This window comes from Zeus faber (assembly GCF_960531495.2).
Source record: "Zeus faber genome assembly, chromosome: 1".
Taxonomy (NCBI): domain Eukaryota; kingdom Metazoa; phylum Chordata; class Actinopteri; order Zeiformes; family Zeidae; genus Zeus; species Zeus faber.
In genome coordinates, this window is record NC_137193.1 from 7,720,119 (window position 1) to 7,745,299 (window position 25,181).

The window sequence follows — 25,181 nt, forward strand, 5'->3', positions numbered from 1 at the left end:
GGGAAGGTAAAATGGATGGCATGTGATGGTCAGATGTTAAAGGGGAGGAGAGCAGGAGCGGAGAGGGCCGTAACATTCCTGGGGCCACACCAGCTGTTGTTGACCATGAAAAAGACTCCACCACCTTTGGACGTCCCGGACACGGCTGTTCCATCCATACGGAAAAAGGAGAAGGATTCCGTAGGCTGAATATTATGGTCCGGCACCGCGGGGGTCACCCATGTCTCCGTCCAGCAGAGGTTATTACAGTCCCTCCGTCCTGTTGGAGTTGGATCCCTGCCCCGATGTTGTCCAGTTTGTTTTCCAAAGCTTGTACATTGACATGCAGGACATTCGGTAGAGGTGGACGATGTGCCCGAGCCCTCGGTCTGTAATTTCGTCCCTCTTCTTCCCGGGGGACGCCACGTCACCGTTCTTGTTCTGGTACTACCTCGCAGAATCTTCTCCGGCCGGGAAGAGGTGGATAAACCCTGTGGAAACTGGTGAGTAATCCTTAATCCAATGTCCGTAAGTGTGCCGCGGTCGCATGTGCAGAGTGCAGACGATATTGGTGCAGAACAAATCGCAAAAATGAACAAGAAAACGAAATAAAAGCACAGTTTCAGTGGAGCAGCCAGAAAGGCAACTGTACAGAGATGCGCCATCTTGGTGTTGAGTGTATATATATTTATGTATGAGTATATAAGTATACTGACAGTTGCCTATGGATTCTTGTTTTGTAATATACTACAGTACCAATTTTTGTAAAGAAGTTCTCCTTTCCCGCTCACCGCACATCCATTAACCTAAGCGTTCCATTTTGTGTGCCATATTATGCTAGTTATCTTCATGAGGACATTTGTTATTTAAAACAAACTTATTTTAATGGCAAATACCATGAAAACATACCCGGCCGCGTGGAAAAACATTCAGTTGCTAATGATAGTAATATCAACTGCCTGTTAGTCCACACAGAGTCATCATCATGTAGCTGGGATGGAACCAGCAGGATCTTGTGGAGTAGTTTTTTGATTAGTTTGGGCCAAAATAAATTTAGATGCAATTGCAATGTCTGGGGTACAACAAAATACACACCCACTCGCACTCGCACAAAACATTGGGAAATAGCTTTTCAGGATATTTGGCAGGGATTTTGGTCGCAAATGTGCTCGATCTGTTTGCAGTCTTAAGTCAGCACTGATAGCATTAGCTATATATATATATATATATATATATATATATATACTGTAAATATATATATATATATACACTGGAACATATACATATATGAGATGGATAACCAATAATTCCTGCTAGAATATAGAATAGATTTTTTATATTATAGAATTTTATAGAATTTTTTATATTCTTTTATATTCTAAGTCCATACATTATTCTTTGCATCATCAGCTGATGCAAGGTTACAAGCTGTGTGTGTGTGTGTGTGTGTGTGTTTGTGTGTGTGTGTGTGTGTGTGTGTGTGTGTGTGTGTGTGTGTGTGTGTGTGTGTCCGTGTCTGTGTGTGTGTGTGTGTGTGTGTGTGTCCGTGTCTGTGTGTGTGTGCCCGAGACAGAGAGAGAGCGCAACAACAATGAGACAAAGTGAGAGAATACTCCCATCATAATACATCATTGTCTGGAGCAAATATAACAAAACGAGCAACTTAAATTTTGCGGATTCAAGGTCACAATTGTGGCTTTTTCATGGCGGCGCCCTCACTCAGGAGGCCTTCCTGTGTTCCTGCATGCACTCAATGGACAAAATCATTGTCATTTACAAATGAAACCAGTGATTGTCCAGTTAGTATTCATCGCGTTTCGTTTTTTCTTATTTTAACATAATAAATGGATTGTGTGGGCGGGGTTATTGTTCAGGCAACGTTTGAGAAATGCATCCCAGAACATTTAACGACCCTGCACGATTCACACACCAGGGCGCAGGCATTTTTTTTTTTTGGTACTGAGACTGCAGTCGCTAATCAACATAACTGTTTGGGAAGGAAAATCACAGATTTATTTTTCGCACCCCCTAGATCGCTCAACGTACCCCCGGTGGTACGTGTTCCCCACTTTGACAAACGTGGATGTAACACACAGAAAAAAAAAATGGTGGGAAAAAAATAGTAAAAGTTAAATTGTAATCAAGGTAATTTTCCATGGGAGCAAAAAGTGTTTAGCAACAAGCACTCTTAAATCAGTTGCAGTATATCACAGCGCTCTCAGGTTTATTACGAGCACTTGAACTTATGTTTACTCACAAAGCACCGTCAAATTAGTTACCGTCTGATGTGTGCTCTCTTGTACAGTACAGAACGACTGGAAGACAAACTCGCTCTCGAGAATATATTACACTTTATATCCCTGTTTGAACACTTAACTGGGAAAGATGGCATATACTGTAGCTTGTACACACCTTTAACGGCAGTACTCAAAGAGCAAATATCAGGGTTTTTATTTTATGAATTTACAATTTTGGGCTTAGAGAGAAGATATTTTGAAAATCAAAGAAACAAAGAAAGATTTTTTTTACAGACAGAAAGGTCAATAACACAGGAAAAATTAATTTCAGGTTTGCCGGTAATTAAGGCAATTTTTTAGTTTGTTTCACAGCTGTGGGATGGTGAAGTACTGTGTTCATGCAGTTTGCACAACGTCACGTATCTATCAAAGTCTCAGCTCCACATCCATCCCCCCCTACCTTCCTTGATTGCTCTGGTTTTTATTTTAAACCTGCCTAACGCCTCCGGAACCCGTATCAGACCTGTGATATTTAAAGATGAGGGAGTGACAGGCGGGGGGGATTTATTTTAAACTTGAAGGACATATTGTTGTCACACGCTCTTTCATGACAGGTGGGTGGAGGGACCAGAGTTGGCACAGGCACAATGCGTCTTTAACCCTGAAGATAAAAAGAATAAGAAAAAAAAAATAATAATAATAATATATATATATATATATGTATATGTATATATATATATATACATATACACACACACACTGATCAGCCACAACATTCAAACCATCGCTAATAACCACGAATATTGTGTAGGTCCCCCTCATGTCGCCAAAACAGCTCTGACCCGTGGAGGCATGGACTCCATAGGACCTCCGGAGGTGTCCTGTAGTATCTGGCACCAAGACGTCAGCAGCAGATCCTTTAAGTCCTGGAAGATGTGAGGGGGGACCCCCATGGATCAGGCTTGTTGTTCCAGCACATCCCACAGATGCTCCATTGGATCGGACCCTAACCCCGCCCATCCATATGATGGAGAAAACAACGTGATTATTCAGACCAAGCCAACTTCTTCCATTGCTCCATGTGCTCCACGTGCCCATTGCAAGTGCTTTCTGTGGTGAACATGGGTCAGCATGGGCACTCTGACTTCCTTGGCCCTTCCCTGGACCACTTGGGAGGTACTAACCACTGCATACCAGGAACACCCCACAAGACCTGTCGTTTTGGAGATGCTCAGTCATCCAGCCATCACAATTTGTTCCTTGTTGAAGTGGCTCAGATCCTTGAGCTTGACCATTTTTCCTGCTTCCAACACATCAACTTGAAGAACTGATTGTTCACTTGCTGCCTAATTTATCCCACCCCTTGACAGGTGCCATTGGAAGGATATGAGCAATGTTATTCACTTCACCTGTCTGTGGTTTTAACAATAATTATCTTGACGTCAGATACTGCGAACGAGAGTTACTGCACAGTAGCTTTGTAACTTCAATTCTATCTCTCTTTCTCTCTCTCGCACACAGACACAGAGCCGTTTGTGTTGTTGAAAAGCCACGTACTGTAAGTCTCATCGACACAACACCGGGCCCAGAAGCGGAGCTCCACTTCCTGCAGAAGTTCTCCAAAAATGTCACTGTTTTCAGCAATGGAATGCCAAGGCCCCCCGCTACAAGAGTGTTTTCTTATTAGGCGAGAGCTTCTGCAGCTGCCATGGGCTCTCCAGGTATATTTGAACGATTCTTTTCTTAGAAATATTCAATTAAAAAAGGCCACCGCTGGGGCAGACCTTTTGTTCTATGTCAAGAAGCTCCGCCCCTTAGGGGCTATGCTCCTGGCATATCTCCAACTGTGTATGCGAAAGTACTGAAATTCATTCATCAACTTGCTTCAGATAATCAGGATGGAGCAGAATAGCCAAAATAAGCCCCGGAAGTGTTCCCTTTGTCCTCAGAAACCGATTCAGCAAGTCTTATGGGGGGGGGAATAAAACTCTGGGACCCTAAAACCCATAGAACTGTAATTACAAAGCTACAGTAACTCTTGTTCTTTGAAAGGAGGCTCTGCCCCTTAGGAACTACACTCCTATTGGTATACTAGGAGCGGAAAACCCCAATACTCTACTCCCCACTGGACCGCCCCAAGTCCGTAACAGTCCAGGGTGCAGGCTTATGCAGCACCGGCACTGAATGTACCGCGAAACCGCAACGCTGAACACTGACTGGGAATGGGACCCTGCAGAAACGTCACAGCGGTAGAAATGGACAAATGGCGACGGCAACGACCAGGACGCTCTGAGCCCAAATGCATCTAAAAAGGGCAGTCTGGGTAAGTCTGGGCAAGCTGCCACACCTCGAGTTGAATGAGCACCGAGAGTGGTCAGTTTAGCCGACTCATAAGCCATCGCGATACATTCGCATAGCCAATGAGATAGGCGCTGTGCAGAGAGCAGCTGGCCAAGTGTAGCCGCTCCATAGCACACAAATAATTGTCGTGACAACCAAATTGGAGCTATGCTGTCCATGTAGCATGCCAAAGCATGCACGAGACACAGACTATGAAGCCATTCCTCCTGCACACTCTGGTTAGGAGGAGGGAAAAGCGCTTCGAGGATAACCACCCTCGATTTGTATGAGCCTTTGGCTTGAACACCAGGTTAGGTCATAACACTGTGCCGCTGAGATCACCATTAATGGCTAAACATGCAGGTTGCATGGACAGAGTGCACAGATCTCTGACACACTTTGAAGGGGTCAAAGAGATAAGTAGCACCGCCTTAATGGACAGCGGCTTTAAGGGAATCTGAGACACAGGTTCGAAGAGCACGCTACAGAAAACCAGCTCCAAGTCCCATTGAGGGGCAACCGCGCGTGTCACAGGACGCACACGTCAGAGCCCCATTAGAAAACGCTTCACAAACAGGTGACTAAACAGCAGCCCGTTAGCGAAACCCTCATGACAAGCCAAAATCGAAAATCGCCGCCGCATGCACCCTGATGGTGGACCCTAGGCGCACAACGCACCCAGCAGCGAAGTAGTGTGTGTGAACAAGCCTGGGTCCCTGTCTTGCTGGAGGTCTGGGGGTCCCGGCACTCGTGCGCCGTAGGCTTGGTGGCAGCGTGTCCTACAAGGGGCGCTGCCCTCGTGCAACTGTGGGAATCCTGCTTGGATGCGGCACATGCCCGACGATGAGGTAGTGTGCGTGAACGGCGGGGACAGGGAGCCATGCTTTTCCCTGCCAACGGCAGGCGTAGGGGGAACTGCCTCCTGTCCTCTCTCCCTCTCAGGCACTCGGCGGTCTCGGTGAGAGTGTCCCCAACAGCCCCATCTCCGAGATATGCCGCATTATTGCAGCGCATGCCAGTCCGGGGCAGCACGAGATGTCTCTGGTCATCACTGACAGCGCTGCAACATGGCAGTGAGGTGGAGAATGGCGGCGGAGGCCTTAGAAACCTCCCCTCAATCAGGAAGCATGTAGGTCCCTGCTTGACTCGGTGATGGATATCTTGAGATTGGAGTTGAGATTGGAGTCTTCCATGAGTGATGAATGTATTCAGTCGCAGCTGAGTTGGAAAAGAGGGTGAAGGGAGAACTTCCGGGATTTATATTGGCTATGCTGCTCCATCCTGATTGGCTGAAACAAGTGGATGAATACATTTCAGTACTTCTGCATACGCGGTTGGGGATATACCAATAGGATGTGAGAATAGGTGACTTGGCGCTGCCTGTTGTGGCTGCCTGCACAGGCACTCCACGTTGATTATGCACATTTTAGTATTTTTTTCCATTTTTTATCACCATGTCCACCAAAAACTCATCAGCAGTAACTCAAACAGACGCGATGGACTCGTGGATATAAAAATTCCCCTGACAGATCAACTTTGGGAGTTTTTATCTATGGATTTTTTATCTTTATCTGTGGATCCAGAGTGGCCTTTTTTACTTTTTTAGATTTTACGCACCAATGCTTTCAACAACAACAACAACACAATGTTGGAGCCGCTGTTCCACGGCACTGCGGTAATTGTGGCTGCATTTGGGTCAGAATGAAGACGGAACCTTACCGTTCACCTCTGCCAAGCATCATTCTTGCTAATGTCCAGTCCCTGGAGAAAAAGATGGATGACCTTTGAGCAAGGATTACATTCCAATGGGATACGAGAAACTGTTGCGTCCTCTGCCTGACGGAGACATGGCTGATCCTGCTGGGTCAGGATGAAGCCAGCCGTCCAGCCGAGTCCTTCTCCGTGTTCCGCGCCGACAGGTCGGCGGAGTCAGGGAAATCCATGGGTGGAGGCGTCTGCCTCATGATAAACAGTCGCTGGTGTAACTCCAACAACATCAAGACTCTCTCCTGCTCCTGCTCGCCGAACCTGGAACAGCTGACCATCTCATGCCGTTCATTCTACTTCCACCGGGATTTCAGCACGGTCATCATCACAGCCGTTCATATTCCACCGCAAGCAGACATCGACACAGCACTATCAGACCTATATGATGTGTGTGTGGACTTTAGAACAAGCATCCGGACACAGCTTTGGTAGTGGCTGGGGCCTTTAAATAGTTCAGGGCGAGACTTAAAACAGTTCCACCTAATTTCTATCAACACGTCACGTGTGCCACCAAGGGAGATTGAATTTTGGACCTTTTACTCTGATCCCTGTTTACAGGCCTTGCATTGCACGCTGAACGGTAATGACTCTTACTGCCGTAGGCTCAGACATGTTCCAATCAAGTTCCAGTGACGTCAGCGAGTTTTCGGAGGTAGCTACCCATCGTTTCCACGGTGAAAGTTTGGCTATTTCCGAACAGAAACCGTGGGTCGATAAATCCATCCGCGGCGCTCTGAATGATCGCACAGCCGCTTACAACCATGGTCTTGTATCCGGAAATATGGACGATTACAAAGCGGCGTCGTACAATATATGCTTGTGGCAGGTCCAGTTAGTTGCTAGGTAGGAATTAGCTCAGCTATTATGTTCGGTTTAGTAAGTATTGCGCAAAATCTCTGGGTGCGTTGCAAAGACATTTCACTGAATATATGTGTGAACGTATGTATATGTATGTGACAAATAAACCTCTTGAATCTTGAATCTTGAGGAGCTGTGCCCCTAAATGGCGAAGCCTACTGACATAGAAAAAAATTGTCTGCCCATGCGCCAGCCTGTTTGAATTGAATATTTCCGAGAACAGAATCATTCGAATCCAACAGGCCCGCCACGGCAGCTGCAGAAGCTCTCGCCTAATAAGAAAACGCTCTTTCAGCGGGGAGCCTTGGTGCATTCCACCGCTGAAAGCAGTGACATTTCAGAGACCTGCTGCAGGTAGCGGAGCCCGGCGTTCGGGCCGTTCTGTCGGTGAGACTTACAGTACGTGGCATTTTTAACAGCACAAACGGCTCTGAGACGAGAAAGAGAGAGAGAAAGAGAGAGAGAAAGAGAGAGAGAAAGAGAGAGAGAAAGAGAGAGACCGTGACCGGGGGAGTGGGGGGGGGTGGTATTATCATTAAGAGATTGGACGGACAAAACCGCGTGGGGAGTGGAGAAGATGGTCTTTTATTTGCCGTCGTTTTCGTGTCGTTTCCCCACGTGTGAATCCCTCAAGGTGGAGGGCTTTAGTGAGGTGGACCTCGTCTCTCGTCACACAGCCGGTTAGTGAAATGCCAGGGCCATGTTTCCCCTGCATGCCGTCATTTGTAGGTCCTTTGTTTAGTTTTTTTTTCTTTAAAGGCATCCTATTATATTGTATTATATTATATGATGCTCTATTCTGTTCTGTTCTATTCTATTCTATTCTGCTCCATTTTGATCTATTCAGTTAGATTTAAATCAATTCTTTGCTCTTCTGTTCTCTTCCTTAATTTTATATTCTACTGCATATTATTTCGTTTGTAAAGTTCTTTTCTATTCTACTCTAATCTGATCTTTTCTGTTCGATGCTGTTCTCCAATTCTCCTCTATTATTTTCCATTCCCTTCTGTTCTATTCTGTTCTCTTATCATATTTTCTACTCTTCCCTGTTCTATTATCTCCCTTTCTATTCTGCTGTTTTTCTGTCCTCTACCACGCTACTTTATTTTAAACGCGTCAATTATAGTTTATGTTCCCTTTTATTGTTTTCTAATTGACTCTTTTATCGTCTCTCCTGTTTGGTTTTCCTCCATTCTTCTCTCTGCATATTGTTTTCTATTTGCTTCCATTCTACTCGGTTCGATTCTCTCCCGTTCAATTGTTTATATTATATTATCTCCCATTGTGTTCTATCCCCTCATATTCCGATGTCAATTTTGTATCTGCAAAGTGGCCAACTAAAAGACTCTGTCACTAGACACTCGTGTGTGTGTGTGCGCGTGTGTGTGTGTGTGTGTGTGTGTGTGTGTGTGTGTGTGTGTGTGTGTGTGTGTCCGATCCAGAGGAGCTCGGTCAACTGGCTCAGCGGCCGTCTTTGCAGTCCGCTCACACGCCGGCGGGAGCTGCTCCCCTCTCCGGACAAACACAGCAGTCTCCCCCCGCACCCCCCCGCTCCCCCGCCCCACACCCTAAACACACCCCACCCTCCCCACCCTCACACCCCCCCACCCTCCCCACCCTCCGCCGTTTTTTAGCTCCCTAAATAGTTCTCCTCTGCCCGCCGTGCAGACACTGGTGCCTTTGTTTTGTGCTTTATTTCAATCATTTTATTTATCTGGAAATATTAGCATCTGTCCCGGCTCCATCTCTCTCTCTCTCTCTCTCTCCCTCCCTCTCCCCCTCTCTCTCTCTCCCTCCCTCTCCCCCTCTCTCTCTCTCTCTCTCTCCCCGCATTTCATTTTTTTTTTTTCCTCCTCCTCTTTCTTCTGCGACGCCGCCACCGCACGTCAAGGTGCCTCTGAATAGGATTCACTGGAATGCCACGTCGCGGCAGCCATGCAAATTACCCCACAATGGTTGGGGTGACTGAAATGTATTGCCTGTTATGGAGAGAGAATGCGTGTTTGCGGTGCACGCGTGTGTGTGTGTGTGTGTGTGTGTGTGTGTGTGTGTGTGTGTGTGTGTGTGTGTGTGTGTGTATGTGTGTGCGTGTGGGTGTGTGTGTGTGTGTGTGTGTGTGTGTGTGTGTGTGTGTGTGTGTACTCGCTTCCCTTCTCTTGTCTTTATGTAAATGTATTCCGCGCGCCCGCTCCGGGTTGAGCTGGCTTTACTATGACTGCGATGATGCCGTGTTAAAAAAAATAAAATTAAAAGAAAAAAAAAAAAAAAAAGAAGGAAATGGAGGCTCTCAGTGCCTATGGCCCCAGCTGTTCTGCCCCCCCTCACTGCATTTGCCGAAAATTTGGAGGAATACAGAGTGGGATTCAGCACCATGGAGAGAGGGAGGATGGAGAGAGAGAGAGAGAGAGAGAGAGAGAGAGAGAGAGAGAGAGAGAGAGAGAGGTAAGTTGAAAAAAAACTTTATTTATATAGTGCACAAAAATCTGGAAGAAAAAATAAAAATCGGATTAACCAAATCAATTGTAAATTAAGTAATAGTTATAATAACAATAACAATAACAATAATACCAATAATAATAATAAAAATAATAATAATAATGATAATAATAATACTCAGAACAATAATAATAGTAATAGTAATAATAATAATAATAATAAATATAGCTGCAGGCATCAATATTCAGGATACAGTTTATTCGTTTTGGGTATGTTTTTACAGCTTTTTGGTGTCTGTGAAATGCACCACAATTTACTGAACCTGCAAACATCCTGGAGTACGTCCATAGTACTTTTTCTTTTTGATATTGGGACTGACCTTGAGGACGTTGGATGTTTGGACAATGGCTTCTTTTTTTTCTGAGGTCTTCTGAGGCAATTTTTCTGAGGCTATTTTTCGGCATCTGGAACAATTACAAAAACAAACTTTGTAATTATTTTTCACAACAATAATAATAAATACATTTTATTTTATAAATATTATAAATACATGTTAGTTGTAATTACTATTTTATTGTATTTTTTCTGTTAATAATGTTCTGTTGGAGGTATCAGTTTAAAAGATGACTTGTCTATATCGTAATGCAGACAACATTTATGGAACTTTAACATTCTTTTGTCAAAGTTGTTTGGTTTTTTCACTTATATTTGCTCCATATGCGGATGGATTTGGATGAAACTTAAACCACGAGATGCTTGTGACATACCAGTTCAAACGACACCTTAACCGTTTTCGTAGCTTACGTCATTGTGGTGTTCAAGATATTTTTAGCCAGGTTGGACATATTTTGGTGTGAAATGCATTGGACCGCGTCTGAGATACCTGTCAAATTTGGTCAGTTTTTCAGTAATTCGTGCGCCGTATGTGGATCGTTTTTGATGAAACGTCGACGACGAGGTGTTTGTGACATACCAGATCAAACAAGATGGCACCGTGTCCGTAGCAATCTGCTGTTCTTCTGTTTCGAATTGTTTTCGAATTCAAAATTCTGAACATTTTCAATAGGGGATCCAGCCCTGCTGGCTGGATAATAATTACAACAACAACAATAACAATAATAATAATAATCATAATCATAATAAAAATAATAATTGTTATTATTATTATTATTATTATTATCATTATCATTATTATTATTATTATTATGCAAGTTAAAAAATAGTACTAATAAATAGAAAATAATCAATAATAAATCATCCAAAGGAAAAACCAAAACACAGTGCAAAAGGTTACATTTCATCTAAAACTGAAAAAATGATCTCCCTGTAGCAGCATATAACTCATTACACAGAGAGATGAGAAGAAGGCAAGAGCATCGGAGGAGAGAGACGGGGGGAGGGGGGACGAACGAGAGAGAGGGGGAGTAAGGGTAAGCCATCGACGAGAGCCCCCACAACCGGGGAGTCGTGGAGGATAGGTGGGGTGGGTAGGGGGGACGCGATATCAGCGTCAAATTGCCTGCCTGCCTGCCTGCCTGCCTGCCTGCCTGCCTGCCTGCCTGCCTCTTTAGCGGAGTAGTGAGAGAGAGGGGAAGGAGAGAGAGAGAGAGAGAGAGAGCGAGATAGAGAGAGGGAGAGGTATTGTCTGAAGACGGGCAGCTGGGGAGAGATGCAGCGAAGGGTGTCAATAGAGTGCAAAATTGAATTAAAGTGTAATTAGGAAAATCATTACCTGGCACTTACGCGGTGGCAGGGATTTGGTTAATTTGCTGAACAATCCATCAGTAACTGGACTGTGTCTTCGAAGATTTCAGAGTCAAGGGTGAGCGAGTGCCTGTAAGTGATAGAGGATGAATTTATAATGCGCTGCTTAATAACAGGGCCCGGACTCAATCAAAACGGGACGACTGGGTCAGTTTATTCAACTGTCTAATGGAAGCGCTCACTCTGAACGGGCCGCTCCTTCCTTCCTATACACTGCGTCTCGATCAGCTGAGCGATATCAGATCTAGAGATGAATGAAATATAATAATAATATAATAATATGAAATTTACCTTTCATCACAACGGATGGCCTTCACTTTCGCTGTGAAATCGATGGAGTTATTCCCGAGAGCATTCCGTCTGGAGCTGATGAGTTGGTGCAGCGTTGCAATTTTGATCTTGCAACACAAGAGCAAATTCTCGTTATTTTGTGAGGTGAAATTTGAAAAAACACTGATCTAGATATTGTACAGTACTGTACGTAAAGCGTTACATGCTTTGCATTATTATGACCTTGTTATGGTTCATCGCTTACGGCTGAAGTTCTGTTTCACAATGAAGTTCACCTCGGAAAACATCATAAAATACCCCGATATCTTTTTGCTAACCCTTTTTGCTGAAGGTTTGCAGAGATCACCAGTGGGTGACATGGTCCGTTGCTTCATTGGAGTATATTTTACAGCTCTGAGCCTTTAAAGGTGTTGGATGTAGGCTGCAATGACTTGGCTGTGTTATCTGTGACATTGTTTCCACGCACTGATTCTCCTGCTCGCTAAACAGCCAAGCTACATCCAAGCTACACGACCACAATTAGCTGTTTCCCTCCGGGCCGGAGATTTATGGGCTTTCGGGTGCATTGTTTGGTGTGTATGTATGTGTGCTTGTGTGTGTGCGTGCGTAGGAGCGTGTGTATTTTACACGTACGTTCATTCGTTAGGCATTTTTGCTTGATTGCAAAAGCACCGCATGATTACTTAAATCTCGAGCGACTCAATTTCCTCAGCGTTTTTCGAGTGATTCTTGTGTGATGTGGAGTGGGTCACACGGTGTGAGGGTGTCAAAGCAACTGCTGCTTATGCGGCACGGCCCCTTTTGCTGGGAAATTAGAAATCTGACAGACAGACAAACAGACAGACAGACAGAGACAGATAAACAGACAGACAGCTGAGTAGATGGGTGGATAGATAGATAGATAGATAGATAGATAGATAGATAGATAGATAGATAGATAGATAGATAGATAGATAGATAGATAGATAGATAGATAGATAGATAGATAGATAGATAGATAGATAGATAGATAGATAGATAGATAGATAGATAGATAGATAGATAGATAGATAGATAGATAGATAGATTTGTGTGTGTGTGAACGTGTGCATGTTTTGATCTTTGAGGTTTTTTAACATAGAAAGAGAGAACTATCAAAATTGTGTCTGGAAAATACGAAAATCCTAAACCACGGCGCTGAACGCTTTGGACCGAGCGCCAGGACCCGGGCAGAGCTTTTCCAAACAGTCGGCCCTCACCTGCGGGGACTTAAAATAACGCCGTGCTAGCGGAAAATTGAAAAGCTCCGAGATCTGAGGCCTCGGTTCTCCTCGGGCTCGGCTTTGCAGATGCCAGGAGTCCACGGCCGACAAGGTCGTCAAAACAGGAGGACCAAAAAAAAAAATGATGTTGAGTTGGACCTAGTTTCTAAAGCATTTGCATTTGGCGATGGGATGAGGCTGAAATCTGTCCTTTCACTACAGCAACCCTCAAATCACAGACTTCCATTGATCACATGAAGCACATGTGATCAAATGTCATATATTTATTTATTTATCTGTTTTTGGGGTTTTATTTGGCTTCCCAGAGTTGGAAACAGCTGACTGGGTCTGACAGAGCGGAGCCTTCATTCAGTCTCCTGAGAACTGGTCCCAAAACAGCATCTGGCCCTGCATGCCTGTGTGCCTCAAATCCAAGCATAGCATTTAGATCTGACACACACACACACACACACACTCACACACACACACGCAAAGACTTCACACCCTTCACACATACCACACACTCCCACACTAACACACGTACAGTACACACACACGACATATAAAAACACATACTGTGCAGCCCTCATCTCACGGAAACACACTCAAATGAATACACAACCATACAGTATCCACCGCGCTACGAAAATGTTGACCCGCACAAACAGGGTCAAACACACAATGTGCATCCATTAACCAAACCTCTTTATTTCACGTCTGCAAGCACTCACACACACACACACACACACACACACACACGTATACATGCTCACTCACACACTCTCACACACAAAGTGGCCGAACGCACTCTGGATACACTGCATGTCAGTACTTAAGTGCATCGCTCTCGTATTCTAGCTCCGACATCGTTATCCCTCTGCAGCTCTTTTCCAATGCTAATCTCCTCCTTACGTCTTTTTAATAGGACACGGAGCAACGCCATCCCCCATCTCGCTAAACAATCGACCTCACAAAAGTTTGATGATGTGCTGGCGAAATGACTCAGGACTCCAATTTTTGAATGTCTTTATCATGACTGTCTTCACTAGCTGGACCCTCCAAATACCTCATATTGCACCTTTTATACGGGGTATGCCACTCAAGGTGCTTTACATGAATAAAAGGCGGTCAGATCGGAACAATGAGAACAGAGCGAAGGAGCAGGCCGAATGAATCGAATAAAATAGAGAAATATTAGACTCTTTTCATCAACACGGACTTTGAAGGATCACGATCATCGAACGCTAAGGGATCTCTGTTCTCTCTCCGTTCAGTCTCTGTCTGTGTGTCCTTTGATTATCTCGACAAACATCCATCCGATCTACTTCACCCTCGGCGGGTCGGCCCCAGAGTCAGTTTAACCAAAAGCGCCACTTGGGTGTGTTTTTTTCCCGTGAGAAGGAGTGTATTTCCACGAGTTGACTCGGGTAATAAACTTAATGTGTAGTCCCACGAGGACCAGTGTATTTCCCCAGTGGTTTGTAGTCCCGTCAGAGCGAGTCGCCCTAGCTGGGGTGTGGTTCTCCCCCCGTGTAAAACGCTGTGCTTCCCCGGTGTTTTTTCTTTTTTTTATTTTTTTTTTTTTCACCGTGAGCAGCCGCGACTTTCACCGGCGCAACCTGTACGTGCAGCGGCTCAAGTCGGAATGTGCAGTTGTTTCAGTGAGTGAACCGGCGTGTTTTGAAAGGGCACGGAGCCAGCTCCTCACAAAGAGATGATTTTATCCTCACTCGCAGAGAGAACGCTGGGATCCGCCACAGAACCCTCTTGTTATTCACACAGAATGATCTTTTTATTCCTCACTCCGACAGAGAAAAGCCAGATTCACAGAGAACCTTCTTGCGATTCACACGAGATGTATTTTCTATTTCCTACTCCCGCATAGGGGCCAGATTCAGACAGAACACTGAAAATGAACTAGTTAGGTTAGTATTATTACTATTATTACTATTTAACGCAGTCCTTCAATTCTCCTGTCGGGGTCGGCTCCTCAAACATCCTATGAGAATAATATAAAGACATAGTACAGTAACAATGCAGCCCAAGCCTGTGTGTCGGAAACAGTTACTTTGACACTGAAGAAATAACTGAACCTTCCATCTGCCGAGGTGTATTATCGGGAGTTTTCGAATATTTTGAAAAGAAAAAGGCTCTTTGAATCAAAAGGTAACTAATGCACATTTGAACAGGAATGCTGATCCTACAGATCGCTAATTGCTGCTTAGAAATAAGCTTTCTTGCCATTGCAGCGCAGCAGCCCGTTTTTTAACGGAAAGGTTTTTCAGCGGCGGGAGACAAAAAACAAAATAAAAGAGGGAAAAGAAAAGGCAAGAAAGTGAGGCGTTTGTCAGCACCATTTCCCCTGCTCCGACGGCGTAAAGGGGAGAATGAATCGACAAGACGACAAGAACAAATGCTCGGAATAAAAACGGTAGGGGGGACCTTAAAGTTATATACAGTAATTGATTGCCGGGGAGGCCGCAATACATTACACACATTGGAGCCCCCGCCGCCAGCTCCGTAAACCTGCTGGCCAGCAACTACGTGAGGCCGGGGTTGGATTACAGCGGTCCAATCAGGATTCCACACCAGGTTCAACCCCTGAGACTGAGACAGAGTCTAAGAGGATATTTTTTCCAGCTGGGTCCCGTTTTCAAGGCTTCAGGCTTATGGGTTGAGGTCATTCATCAGGAGACAACTAGTGCAGATTGCCAGGCAGTTTCTTTCCCTGACCAATGCGCAAACGTCCCAACAATGACCTACATGTGCTTCTTCTTTTTTTTCCCCCGGTTATTATTTTTAACCATTGTGTTCCTGCTGGGTGGAAAAGAGATGGAAAGAAAATATTAATCTATCCATATCACCATTGGCTGGTTTGCGTTTTTGGTTTGTTATCAATATTATTCCCCGAGGACATGATTTGTCCTTGGCAAAGCATGGAAAAAATGCGGGTCGCCCTCAAGGAGATAACTGTGGAAAGGGCGGTTATCAGCATCGGTTGGTGGGAGGGTGGGAGGACAAAATAACACCATAATGTTTCTACTGCAGGCTTTCATACGCTGAGAAACAAAGGTCCGTGCAAACTTAGTGGGGGGTGCCAAACATCCTTTAGGAGGGCGCATGTGGCCTTCCCTGTTCCCAGATCGTAAAAAATCAAGTCACAAAACATGTTGCACAAAATCAAAACATACTTACAGTACGAGATCGTTTTTAGAAAAGAAAATGTATATGAACCTATTTGAAAGGACTATTGACTTAAAATAATGCTTCACGTGTAATTGAAAAACACATAAATGAGACACCGCTGGAACTCAATGTGATTCAACACATTTTAAAACATATACACCCCAAAATCACAGAGATTCAGCTGGACCATGACGGCTGCGGACTGGAAATATCTAGGGCAGATGTGTGCAAATCCCCTAAAAAGATTAATCCACGAAAGGCTCCTGGACCAGACATCCCCAGCCTCCTCCTCAAGGTATGGGCAGAGCAGCTGGCAGATGTCTTCACTGACATCTTTACCCCTCCCTGCCGCGGTCTGGAGTCCCCACATGTCTCAAGAAGACCACCACTGTTTCTGCCCCCCCCCCCCCCCCCAAAAACAAGGTCTAATTGAAGACCACCCTGTTGCACTTACTGTATATCCACCATCATCCTCTCTTTGTGCCATATCACGATAATTTACAACATACTACATGGGGAGGGTAAGCACCTGCCAAAAGGCTGCAAGATCAATTAATGTACGTAATGCAATGTATGTAACCCAACCAGAAGTTGAATAAATACAGGAAAATAGGAAACCTTCCTTAAGTTTGAGTGCTGCTACCACAGAGATTTACAATTTACATGAGCAAAAGTAGAGGATGACAGAAATTAATCTGAGCAGGCAAGCATCATACAGTATGTGGAGTTCCCCAAGGCTCAATTCTTGAGCTTTTTCAGTCAGACCATTATCTGCTCCTGTAAACAAAAAGGATTCAAATTAAAAAATGATTTTGTCACTGAAATCTACAAAATCTCCCACCGAGTGACTATGGTGCCATATACACTAGCTACTAGCTGCTACTATGCTGCTAGTGCATTGAATAAATGAATGATTGGATGTGTCTTCCTCCACCTAAATAAAGACATACTTGAGATAATTGTCTCAGAAATGGTGAGAGTATGAGTGGCTGTGCTGAGGGTCTTGGTAATTGGAGCCCAGGATCAGTGTGGCTGCATACCTGTTGCTCGTTGGTTGGTGTAACGAGTGACAGGTAAAACCCCCATCCCCACACACGCTCAGGAGAGGAGCTCTTGTCATGACAGGTGTCCATCTTCTCCTGGCCTTATTCCACCTAGCCCACTCTCTAGAATGAACGGTGTTTTCCCAACCCCGCCGTCTGTGTCTCCCTGCCAGAGGGCCCTGAATACGGCACTCGGGTGACGTGTTGCAGGCGAAACTGCCACGGTGGCCTAACTGCATCCTTAGCTCCCTAACTGTGCAAACTACAGACAAGGCAAAGACAAGTTACAAATATATTTACGGACCATTTGAATTTCAAGTATTTTAATACCAACATCAAGTCAACAAAAAAATAGCTAAGTACAGTAGGAGGTCAAAATATATAAAGCAAGAAATAAAAGAATCATGATGAAGCAATATATAGAAAAGCTTACCCTCATATCCATGTATTTATTTCCAGTAGGTGCACAGGTCTTCTGCACAACTGTTTAGAAAACAGTGCTTAGATAACTGCAGCTCATTCAAAACCGCTCAAGTTCTAATAGAGACCAAGAAAGCTGGACACATAACACAAATTATTTGGTCTCTGCACTGACTTCGAATGTGTTAAAGAATTAATTTGAATAAACTCATGGTCTATAAATCTCTTAATGGCTTAGGGCCAAAACTTCTCATTTGATATTACATTATTAACTGTTTTGACCTCGTAGGTCATCTATGGCCGTTCTACTTACTGATGTTTAAACATTGATATTTGCAACTGCCTTTCAGTAAACAATCAACCTGCTTTGAATTGCACTTTGACACTCTGATGACCTATTTTGGTAGTGTTTAATTTCTATGCGTTTATTCTGTTTGTGATTTTGTATAATGCCTGTTTGGCCTTAAATCACTTTGTAATGCTCTCATGTATGAAATGTGCTGTATACAAATAAGCCTGCCTTACCTCGCCTTGAAACACTTTCTTTTATTGAACAAGAAAAAATAGTCTCCAAAAATAAATCTAAACAATGAACACAAATGGGACCACAGATCTTTATTTTCCACGTCGTAAGTAGCAGTAGTGCCCTCAGCATCAACAGTTTTTGCACACACGATGGTGGTGCTTATACTGCCAACCAATCTGCAGCCACAGCAGCATACAAGCTACTGGCTATACAGACTGTCACATTTGATGACTACTCAGTAACAGTTACCAAATAGCCCTTACCGTGACCCTAACCCCTAACCATAATGTAACCCAAAACCCGACCCTTACCCTAACCCGAAAATAGTGAAGAACATTACTTTGTCAGAAATAAATGCAAGTAAACGTATAAGTAACCGATTTTTTGTGACAGTCAATAGAGAAACAGTAGCGGCGGAAACCCTTAACTTCATCCCCAGCATCCAATCCAAGAACTCACTCTGCCCCAAGGTACTATGATGTATTGATTACATTATCTGAGCGACCAAGCTATCCAAGCCGGCATAGGCTATCTGCTTGTTAGTCGAGTGTTTTCCGCATTCAATAAAAAAAAGCAATAACTGCTTGCTTTTACTATGCAACACGGTATATATTTCAATCACAGGAGTTAATGGCTTTTCAATTGGAGCGGCCATATTTGGAAAATAACAATTTTGCTACTGCAAATGAACTCAACTCCCCGGTGAGGTCGGACGCCGACTCGCTTTCCCCAACTTAACGTCAGTGAACGCATTGCATTGCTGATCAAATTACTCGCATACACAAAGACACACACACACACACACACACACAAACACAAACACACAAAAAACAACGCATATGACGACATTCTCGACTGGATATTTAAATGTCACAATCGTTCAAGATGAGAGGTGACATGTGCAAGAGTCTTGGAACCTCGGGAGGGTGTAACGAAAGGCATAAGCTGCTGCTTCGGCGTCTAGACTGACACATTTCATTATTCTCGGTCTCTCTTTCTCTCTCTCTCTCTCTCTCTCTCTCTATCTGTCTTTTAAAAATGTTTTCCCCGCATTGCCCTGCGCTCACACGCGTCGCAAACACACACCCGTGCATCACCGCCCCAACTTTTTTTCTGTATTGGTAAAACAGGGTTGTAGCTTGTCGTTAACGGGGTTTGACAATTTCAAAAGAGGAAGACCTGGCTCTACGATTTTCTGGCTTATTCCGTATAAGTAAGTGGGGGGGGGGGGGTGAACCTTTTTGAGCTTCATTAACAATTTTCTGCCCAAAAGGTACGTACCTATTGAATGTTGAACTCAAACCTTTGAGACCGCAACGGTAGGCTGACGATCAAGGTCAAATTTGTGTGCGCCACCTGCGCGGCAGCACCCCCTAGGCAGACTCCCCCGACCAAACTGCCTCCAAACGCCACCGCATCTGGCTGGCCGCCATGTCACTGTTTCCTTTGTGTGCACAATGGGATGTTGTCTCCCAGACAAAGTCGCAGAGTGAAGCTCGGGAGCCGCCGTAACAATGATTCAGTCGAGTTAATTAAGGGCATGGGTTTTGTGTTGTAGCCGCAAACAAAGCGCTCTCATCTCTGCTGGTGTGCTGATGTCTAGTCACAGACAACGGAGCCCGACGAGGATATCGCCAGAGGACCAGGGAGAGGCTCCCGGCGCCAAGTTAACTGATCGGCAAATTCAGTGACCCAGATGTGCAATAAGTAATGCAAAGTTTGATTAAAGCCTTGACAGGGCAATTGGCTCTTTTAATCACTGCATTATGCACGCCTCTGACCTCCGCAGAGACCTCCCGGCATTGAGAGGAGACTTGCCTTTCTGTCTTACAGACAAGAACGTTTACGTCAATTTCCGCGCCACTTTTTGCTAATCATCAGAGCGGTTCCTACACCCAGAACTCATGAGATATACGTTTTGTGTTGCATCTGGGAGTTGACACGCAAACACGCATCTTCCCTTCTCTTTCTCCCTCATGAAACAAACACAAAACACAAAGAAAAACAAAGAAAACCAAGGCGCGCCGCCTTTCCCACGAAAGCCGTCAGGGGTTTTTCAAGCTAATTAAAACCTTGGCTTTGCATGTGTGTCGCCCCCCCCCCCCACCCCCGGTAGCTGCTGCTCTCAAAGACCCTTGAGTGGCATCAATGAGGGAGCTCAAGGCTTAAGTGAATGTTTGCCTCCTCTAATGACTTATCCGTATCACCGCCGACTAAGCGAGCGGCAGGCTGCCTCCTCTGCCGCTCATTCAGGTACTCCCATGTGAGGCCGGGACCTCAGCCAGAGTTCAGCTAAACCGGCTGTTGTCTGACCAAAAATATCCATTCTGATTGCGTGACGACTGTAAAAGCTTGTTGCGGGAAGTATTTGAATGGCGCGATTGACTCCACTCCGGTCTGAATCGCTTGGTAATTTGTTCCAAAGCTCTGCAGTCTCCGTGTATGAGGAGTCGGCTCCTGGACGGCTACCCCCCCGCGGGGACCATTATGGAAATGTTTGGTCGGCGAATCCCCAAAGGATGTTTAGACAGCGTCTTGTTATAAGCCACTTTTCAGCCACCGTGACCTGTATGTCGCCGCAAGCTAGTGCCTTAATGAGCCTGTTGCGGTGACATTCTCTTGGATTTCCTTTCCGGCCACAGAGGCTGGCTGTGTGCGCGCTCTCTCTCCGCCGTACGGACAATCACTCAAAATCCATCAGCGATCACTCGGGAGCCTTTTCCTCTCGCGGCGAGGGAACAACTACCGGCATGCGCCTTAAAAAATACATGCTACTCTATGCACACTGACACACACACATAACTTAGCTAATTTCTCCGGTACGCACGTGCACACAAACACCCGTGCAGGCACGGCACAAACAGAAAGGCGGCGATGAATGATTTATTTGAAGCTGTGTGTAGGTGCCGGGGGGGCCGCAGCGCTGCTCTGTTTGCATGACTAAGAGTTGGTGTGAAACTCTAAGACAGCGCCCGCTCCGCAAAGCTGACGGCCTCCAATGCGTATGTGAATCCATAAGAGTAATGAGGCGTGAAAGCCTCTCGACGAAACCACTGTCATCTTTTATTCACAAGTTTTTAAAAAGTTTGACCTGTTCGCACAGAAACAAAGCCCCAAAGCAGGAGGGCGGGAGGGTGGGGGGGGGGGGGGGGGTCATGTACAATATAGGCTAGAAAATCAGGGGAAACAACAACGCAAGGCCAGCCATGGTTCTAAATGGACAAACCAAACAATGTACTCATCCTTTGGAGTGGGTGTGTATGTGTGTGTGTGTGCGTCCGTCCTCTACGACCTGTCCCAAAAAAGGGGTAAAAGGTTGGACAGGTTCCAAGGGGCCTTGGCTGTCCAGGGCCTTCAAGAAATGTCCAAACATAAGCACAATTTTATGAAGAATGCTCTTCAATGAGCGTTTCCTTTGGCTTTATGGCTTGGGTTTTTCAAAAAGGCTAAAGAAAGGGGAAAGTGAATAGATAGGGCGACAATAGGTCAACCATTATTCTCAAAAAAAAAGGGGCGTACTATTACTCAGTGAGTGAGTGCACGAATGATCAACGCCTGCATTAATGGCAGATATTTTCCGCACTACACATGAGATGAGGGATAAGGGAAGAGGACCAACTACATTTATTTGTGCTATACATTAAATATCACCATTTTAAATGCAGCAGGAGTTCCATACATTTCTGTAAGGAAGGGGATTGTGCTTGTCCATAATGTTTAAATTACAAATAAAAATTCATGTACATTCACACGAGAAAAAGCTGGACACCCAGAAACGCGCTGGGGAAATAGGTGGCCGGTCGGCCCAAGTTAATCAATACAAACTTAATTAATTCATTCACACTAAATCAGTTGTCGAGCTCAACACCAGCAACGCCCCAATCTCACTTGATGGACGTGAGTAGCATTGCGTCGCAGCATTATTGCGGTGGTGGTATCTTTATGATTTTCATCAATTATGATTAAAAGAAAATACAATAAAATAGTAAAACAAAAATAAAAAATAAATGAAGAAATGCCTTTAGTCTGCATAGGCACTGGGCAGTTTGAGGGTGTGGACGAACTCAGTATATATTATCTATGTTCAAGTACAACAATATATGTTGACTGACACGTCACTGACTGGGGTTGAGATAGGCTATGCAGACCTATAGTTGAAAGTTTGAACCGTAGACGCTCGTGCAAATCCAGTTTCCAACCCCATGCAATATGATTCAGTGTTGAATTACTGTTTAATAACTCACTGTCAGCGAGCTGAGTGTCGGATCCGCGGAAAGAAAAAGCCGAAAGCCTGCCAAGTTGAGAGTCATTTAAAAGCTTTGAATGGGCCGATTGGATTCCAGAGCTGTGGGTACAGTGCTTGTGTAGCCGGGTTGACAAGAGGGGTGGGGGCCTGCAATGTGTTACAGTATGTTACCTTTTGACTGGGGCCCCCAAATCCATAGTACACACACACACACACACACACACACACAAGCACACACCACCGAAGCCTCAAGGTGAAGGCGTCCAATATCCGTATATAAGACATTGTGATGAAACCGTGACAAATCCACTCATTCTCATCTCATCCACCCCAGACTAGGGATTTGAGCTCCCTTTTTTTTTTTTTTTTAGGGGGAGACTTTTGTGGAGTTTTGTGGGCGCCAGTGACTCAATGCTGTGCATTCTTCCTTTCTAATCCGATCCCTGCATATAACTACCACACCACCACCACCACCACCACCAGCAGCAGCAGCAGCAGCAGCAGCAGCAGCCTTTGAACATCTTGAATAAGAAAGAGCGAGAGAGAAAGGAAGAGAGAGAGAGCTGAAAGGAGAGGTACCCCCACCCAAACCCCCATCCGTTTCAATAATCCGCCGCTTGGTTTTGAAGGGTGGGTGGGTAATGGGTGATGGTGCTCAGAGGGTGTTGGTGATGGGGGGGATGGGGGGGGGGGGGGGGGAACTCTAATTAGGGATTTTATTGCGTCGCAGTCCACGGTGGAGGAAATCAACAGAAGGAGAGGAACGGGGCTGAGGATCGGGAGGGTAATTAGACTAGCCACACCGCAGCGTCTCCACCGCAATAATCGTCCCGGCCCGTTCCAATCATTGCTCCAATTATCTCAAGCCGGCGCACAGCCTCGGTTTTAATTCCGCTGATTTTTCTACTTCTTTCCGCTGTTCAACGTGTCCCCCCCCCCCCCCCACCCCCGCCCCATTCATCGCATCTCCAATCCCGGGGACCCGATTTCTCTCAAAAGGCGATGCGCTCCCCCTGAAGTAGTGCGCATCCACAGCCTCCGCCTCCTCCTCCTCCCTCCGGTTCAGCGTCCCAGCCAATGCGGAGCGGGTTCGGCCCCGGAACACATTCATCTGGGTGGTGGTGGAGAGAGGGAGAGAGGAGGGAGAGGTGGGGTGAGAGCTAAGCGGGAGAGAGCGAGTGAGTGCGCAGAGCCCCGGTCAGCGGAGGGATGGAAGCCACCGTCGACGGAGCTCCCCAGTGCGCGCCTCCCCGCCTCCGCTGGCGCCACCGGTGACGGCTCGTCCGCTGCGTTAGCGCCGCCGCGGACCGTCACCCCGCTGCTTTAAAAAAAAAAGAACCCCCCCCCCCAAAAAAACAAACAAACATGTTTTTAATGTAAAAGGTGAATTTTCTCCGGACGACGAGACATTGTAGACGAGCGACGTATTTTTCTTTGTTGTTTGTTCGTTCCTGGGTCCGCTAGGATTTGGATATTGCGCGCCGTCGGGGACTCCGTGAGGGGGAGTATGCGGCGGTGAGACGGGGGAGAGATCCATCCCGCCCGGGGCTGTGCGCGGCCGGGCGTGTGTTTTCGCCCGCCACAGCGCTCCTTCCTCCCGGGGCGAATCTCAACTTTCGCACGGTCCTATCGGGGAATTTTTTTTTTTTTTTTTTTTTGTTTATTTTTTTTTTGTTTTTTTTTGTTTGTTTTCCAGGAACCAAACAACTCCACGGGATCAGGTAAAACTGCTTCTTCATTTGACACACGGCGACGCGACCGACGTCGGTAACAGCGTCTGCGATTCCGGTTATCGCAGGATTGAAACGTCGAGAACTATTCATTTTGTGAACTTCGTCGACTGTTCTAGTTGTTCCAGGCGGCGCCTTTATATCCACGTCACGAATGAATTCATTTAATATTTCTCATGAGTGTAAAAAATAATCAACCCCCCCAAATAATCGACATGTATTTCCATTTACAGAACGCCCTGTTGGAGGTGCAACTGTGTGCACTGTCTTCACTGTGACACTGCTCACCCCTTACCTATGAAAACGTGATCACATGTTATAAATACTAACTAACTAACTCAGTAATTAAGTAACTAAGTAAGCAAGTAAGTAAGTAAGTAACTAACGTGGCTCATCCAGCACTTACATCCATCTTCCCACGCACATCTATGAAACTAAACACCTCATCATCTCAGGGCAACTTGCCTTGACGGGAAGAAAAAAAAAGGAGAGAAAAAAGGCTTTTTAGTTAATTCTCTGCTCCCTCCTCTCCTCCTCCACCTCCTCTCCTCCTCCTCCTCCTCTCCTCCTCCTCCTCCTCCACCAGGACCTATCCAAAAAGTGCGGGGAGAATGAAGAGTCGTCGGGGCCGGGGGAAGCAGCATGAGAGGCCCGTGCACCTCTGTTAGACCGGCGGCCCTCATGTTCCTATGGAAGTGCTTCACGCTGAGCCTGCTCCACAGCCGGGTGTCGGTGTCGGTGTCGGTGGGCGCCGGGGGCTCCGCGGGGTCCGGCGGCGCCGCGGGGCCCCTGAGCTGCCTGCTCTCTGACAAGGGGCCCTTCCACCGCTCCCAGGAGTTTGTCGACTTCACGGAGCGCTACCAGCAGGGCTTCGCCACCAAGTACAAGATATACAGGTGAGTGCGGTGAGACGTGCGGGGAAATGGGACGGGGGATGAGGGGGATGAGGTGGGGGGGGGTTTCAAGGTGTAATGCCTGGGGCGGGACGACTACAGAATGATGAGATGGTGAGACTGGCACCGTCACAGTGACTGAACTGTGCTGAGCTGGAGGAGGAGGGAGGCGAGGCAGGTGCAGGTGCAGAAACTGCTGAGATTAAATAGTGTTGAAAAAAAAA

At 45.8% G+C, this 25,181-nt stretch overlaps 1 protein-coding gene across 1 annotated transcript in view; it reads left to right on the forward strand.

Moving 5' to 3' along the window:
* Positions 1–308: 308 nt before the first annotated feature.
* The window catches only part of LOC307231077 (BMP/retinoic acid-inducible neural-specific protein 3-like), a 68,593-nt gene continuing 43,720 nt past the window's right edge, over positions 309–25,181 (forward strand). The window contains exons 1-2 of the mRNA XM_080001629.1: positions 309–482; positions 24,651–24,960. Coding sequence (XP_079857755.1) covers positions 24,707–24,960 — 254 coding nt within the window. The 5' untranslated portion in view covers positions 309–482; positions 24,651–24,706. The remainder of the gene's footprint in view (positions 483–24,650; positions 24,961–25,181) is intronic.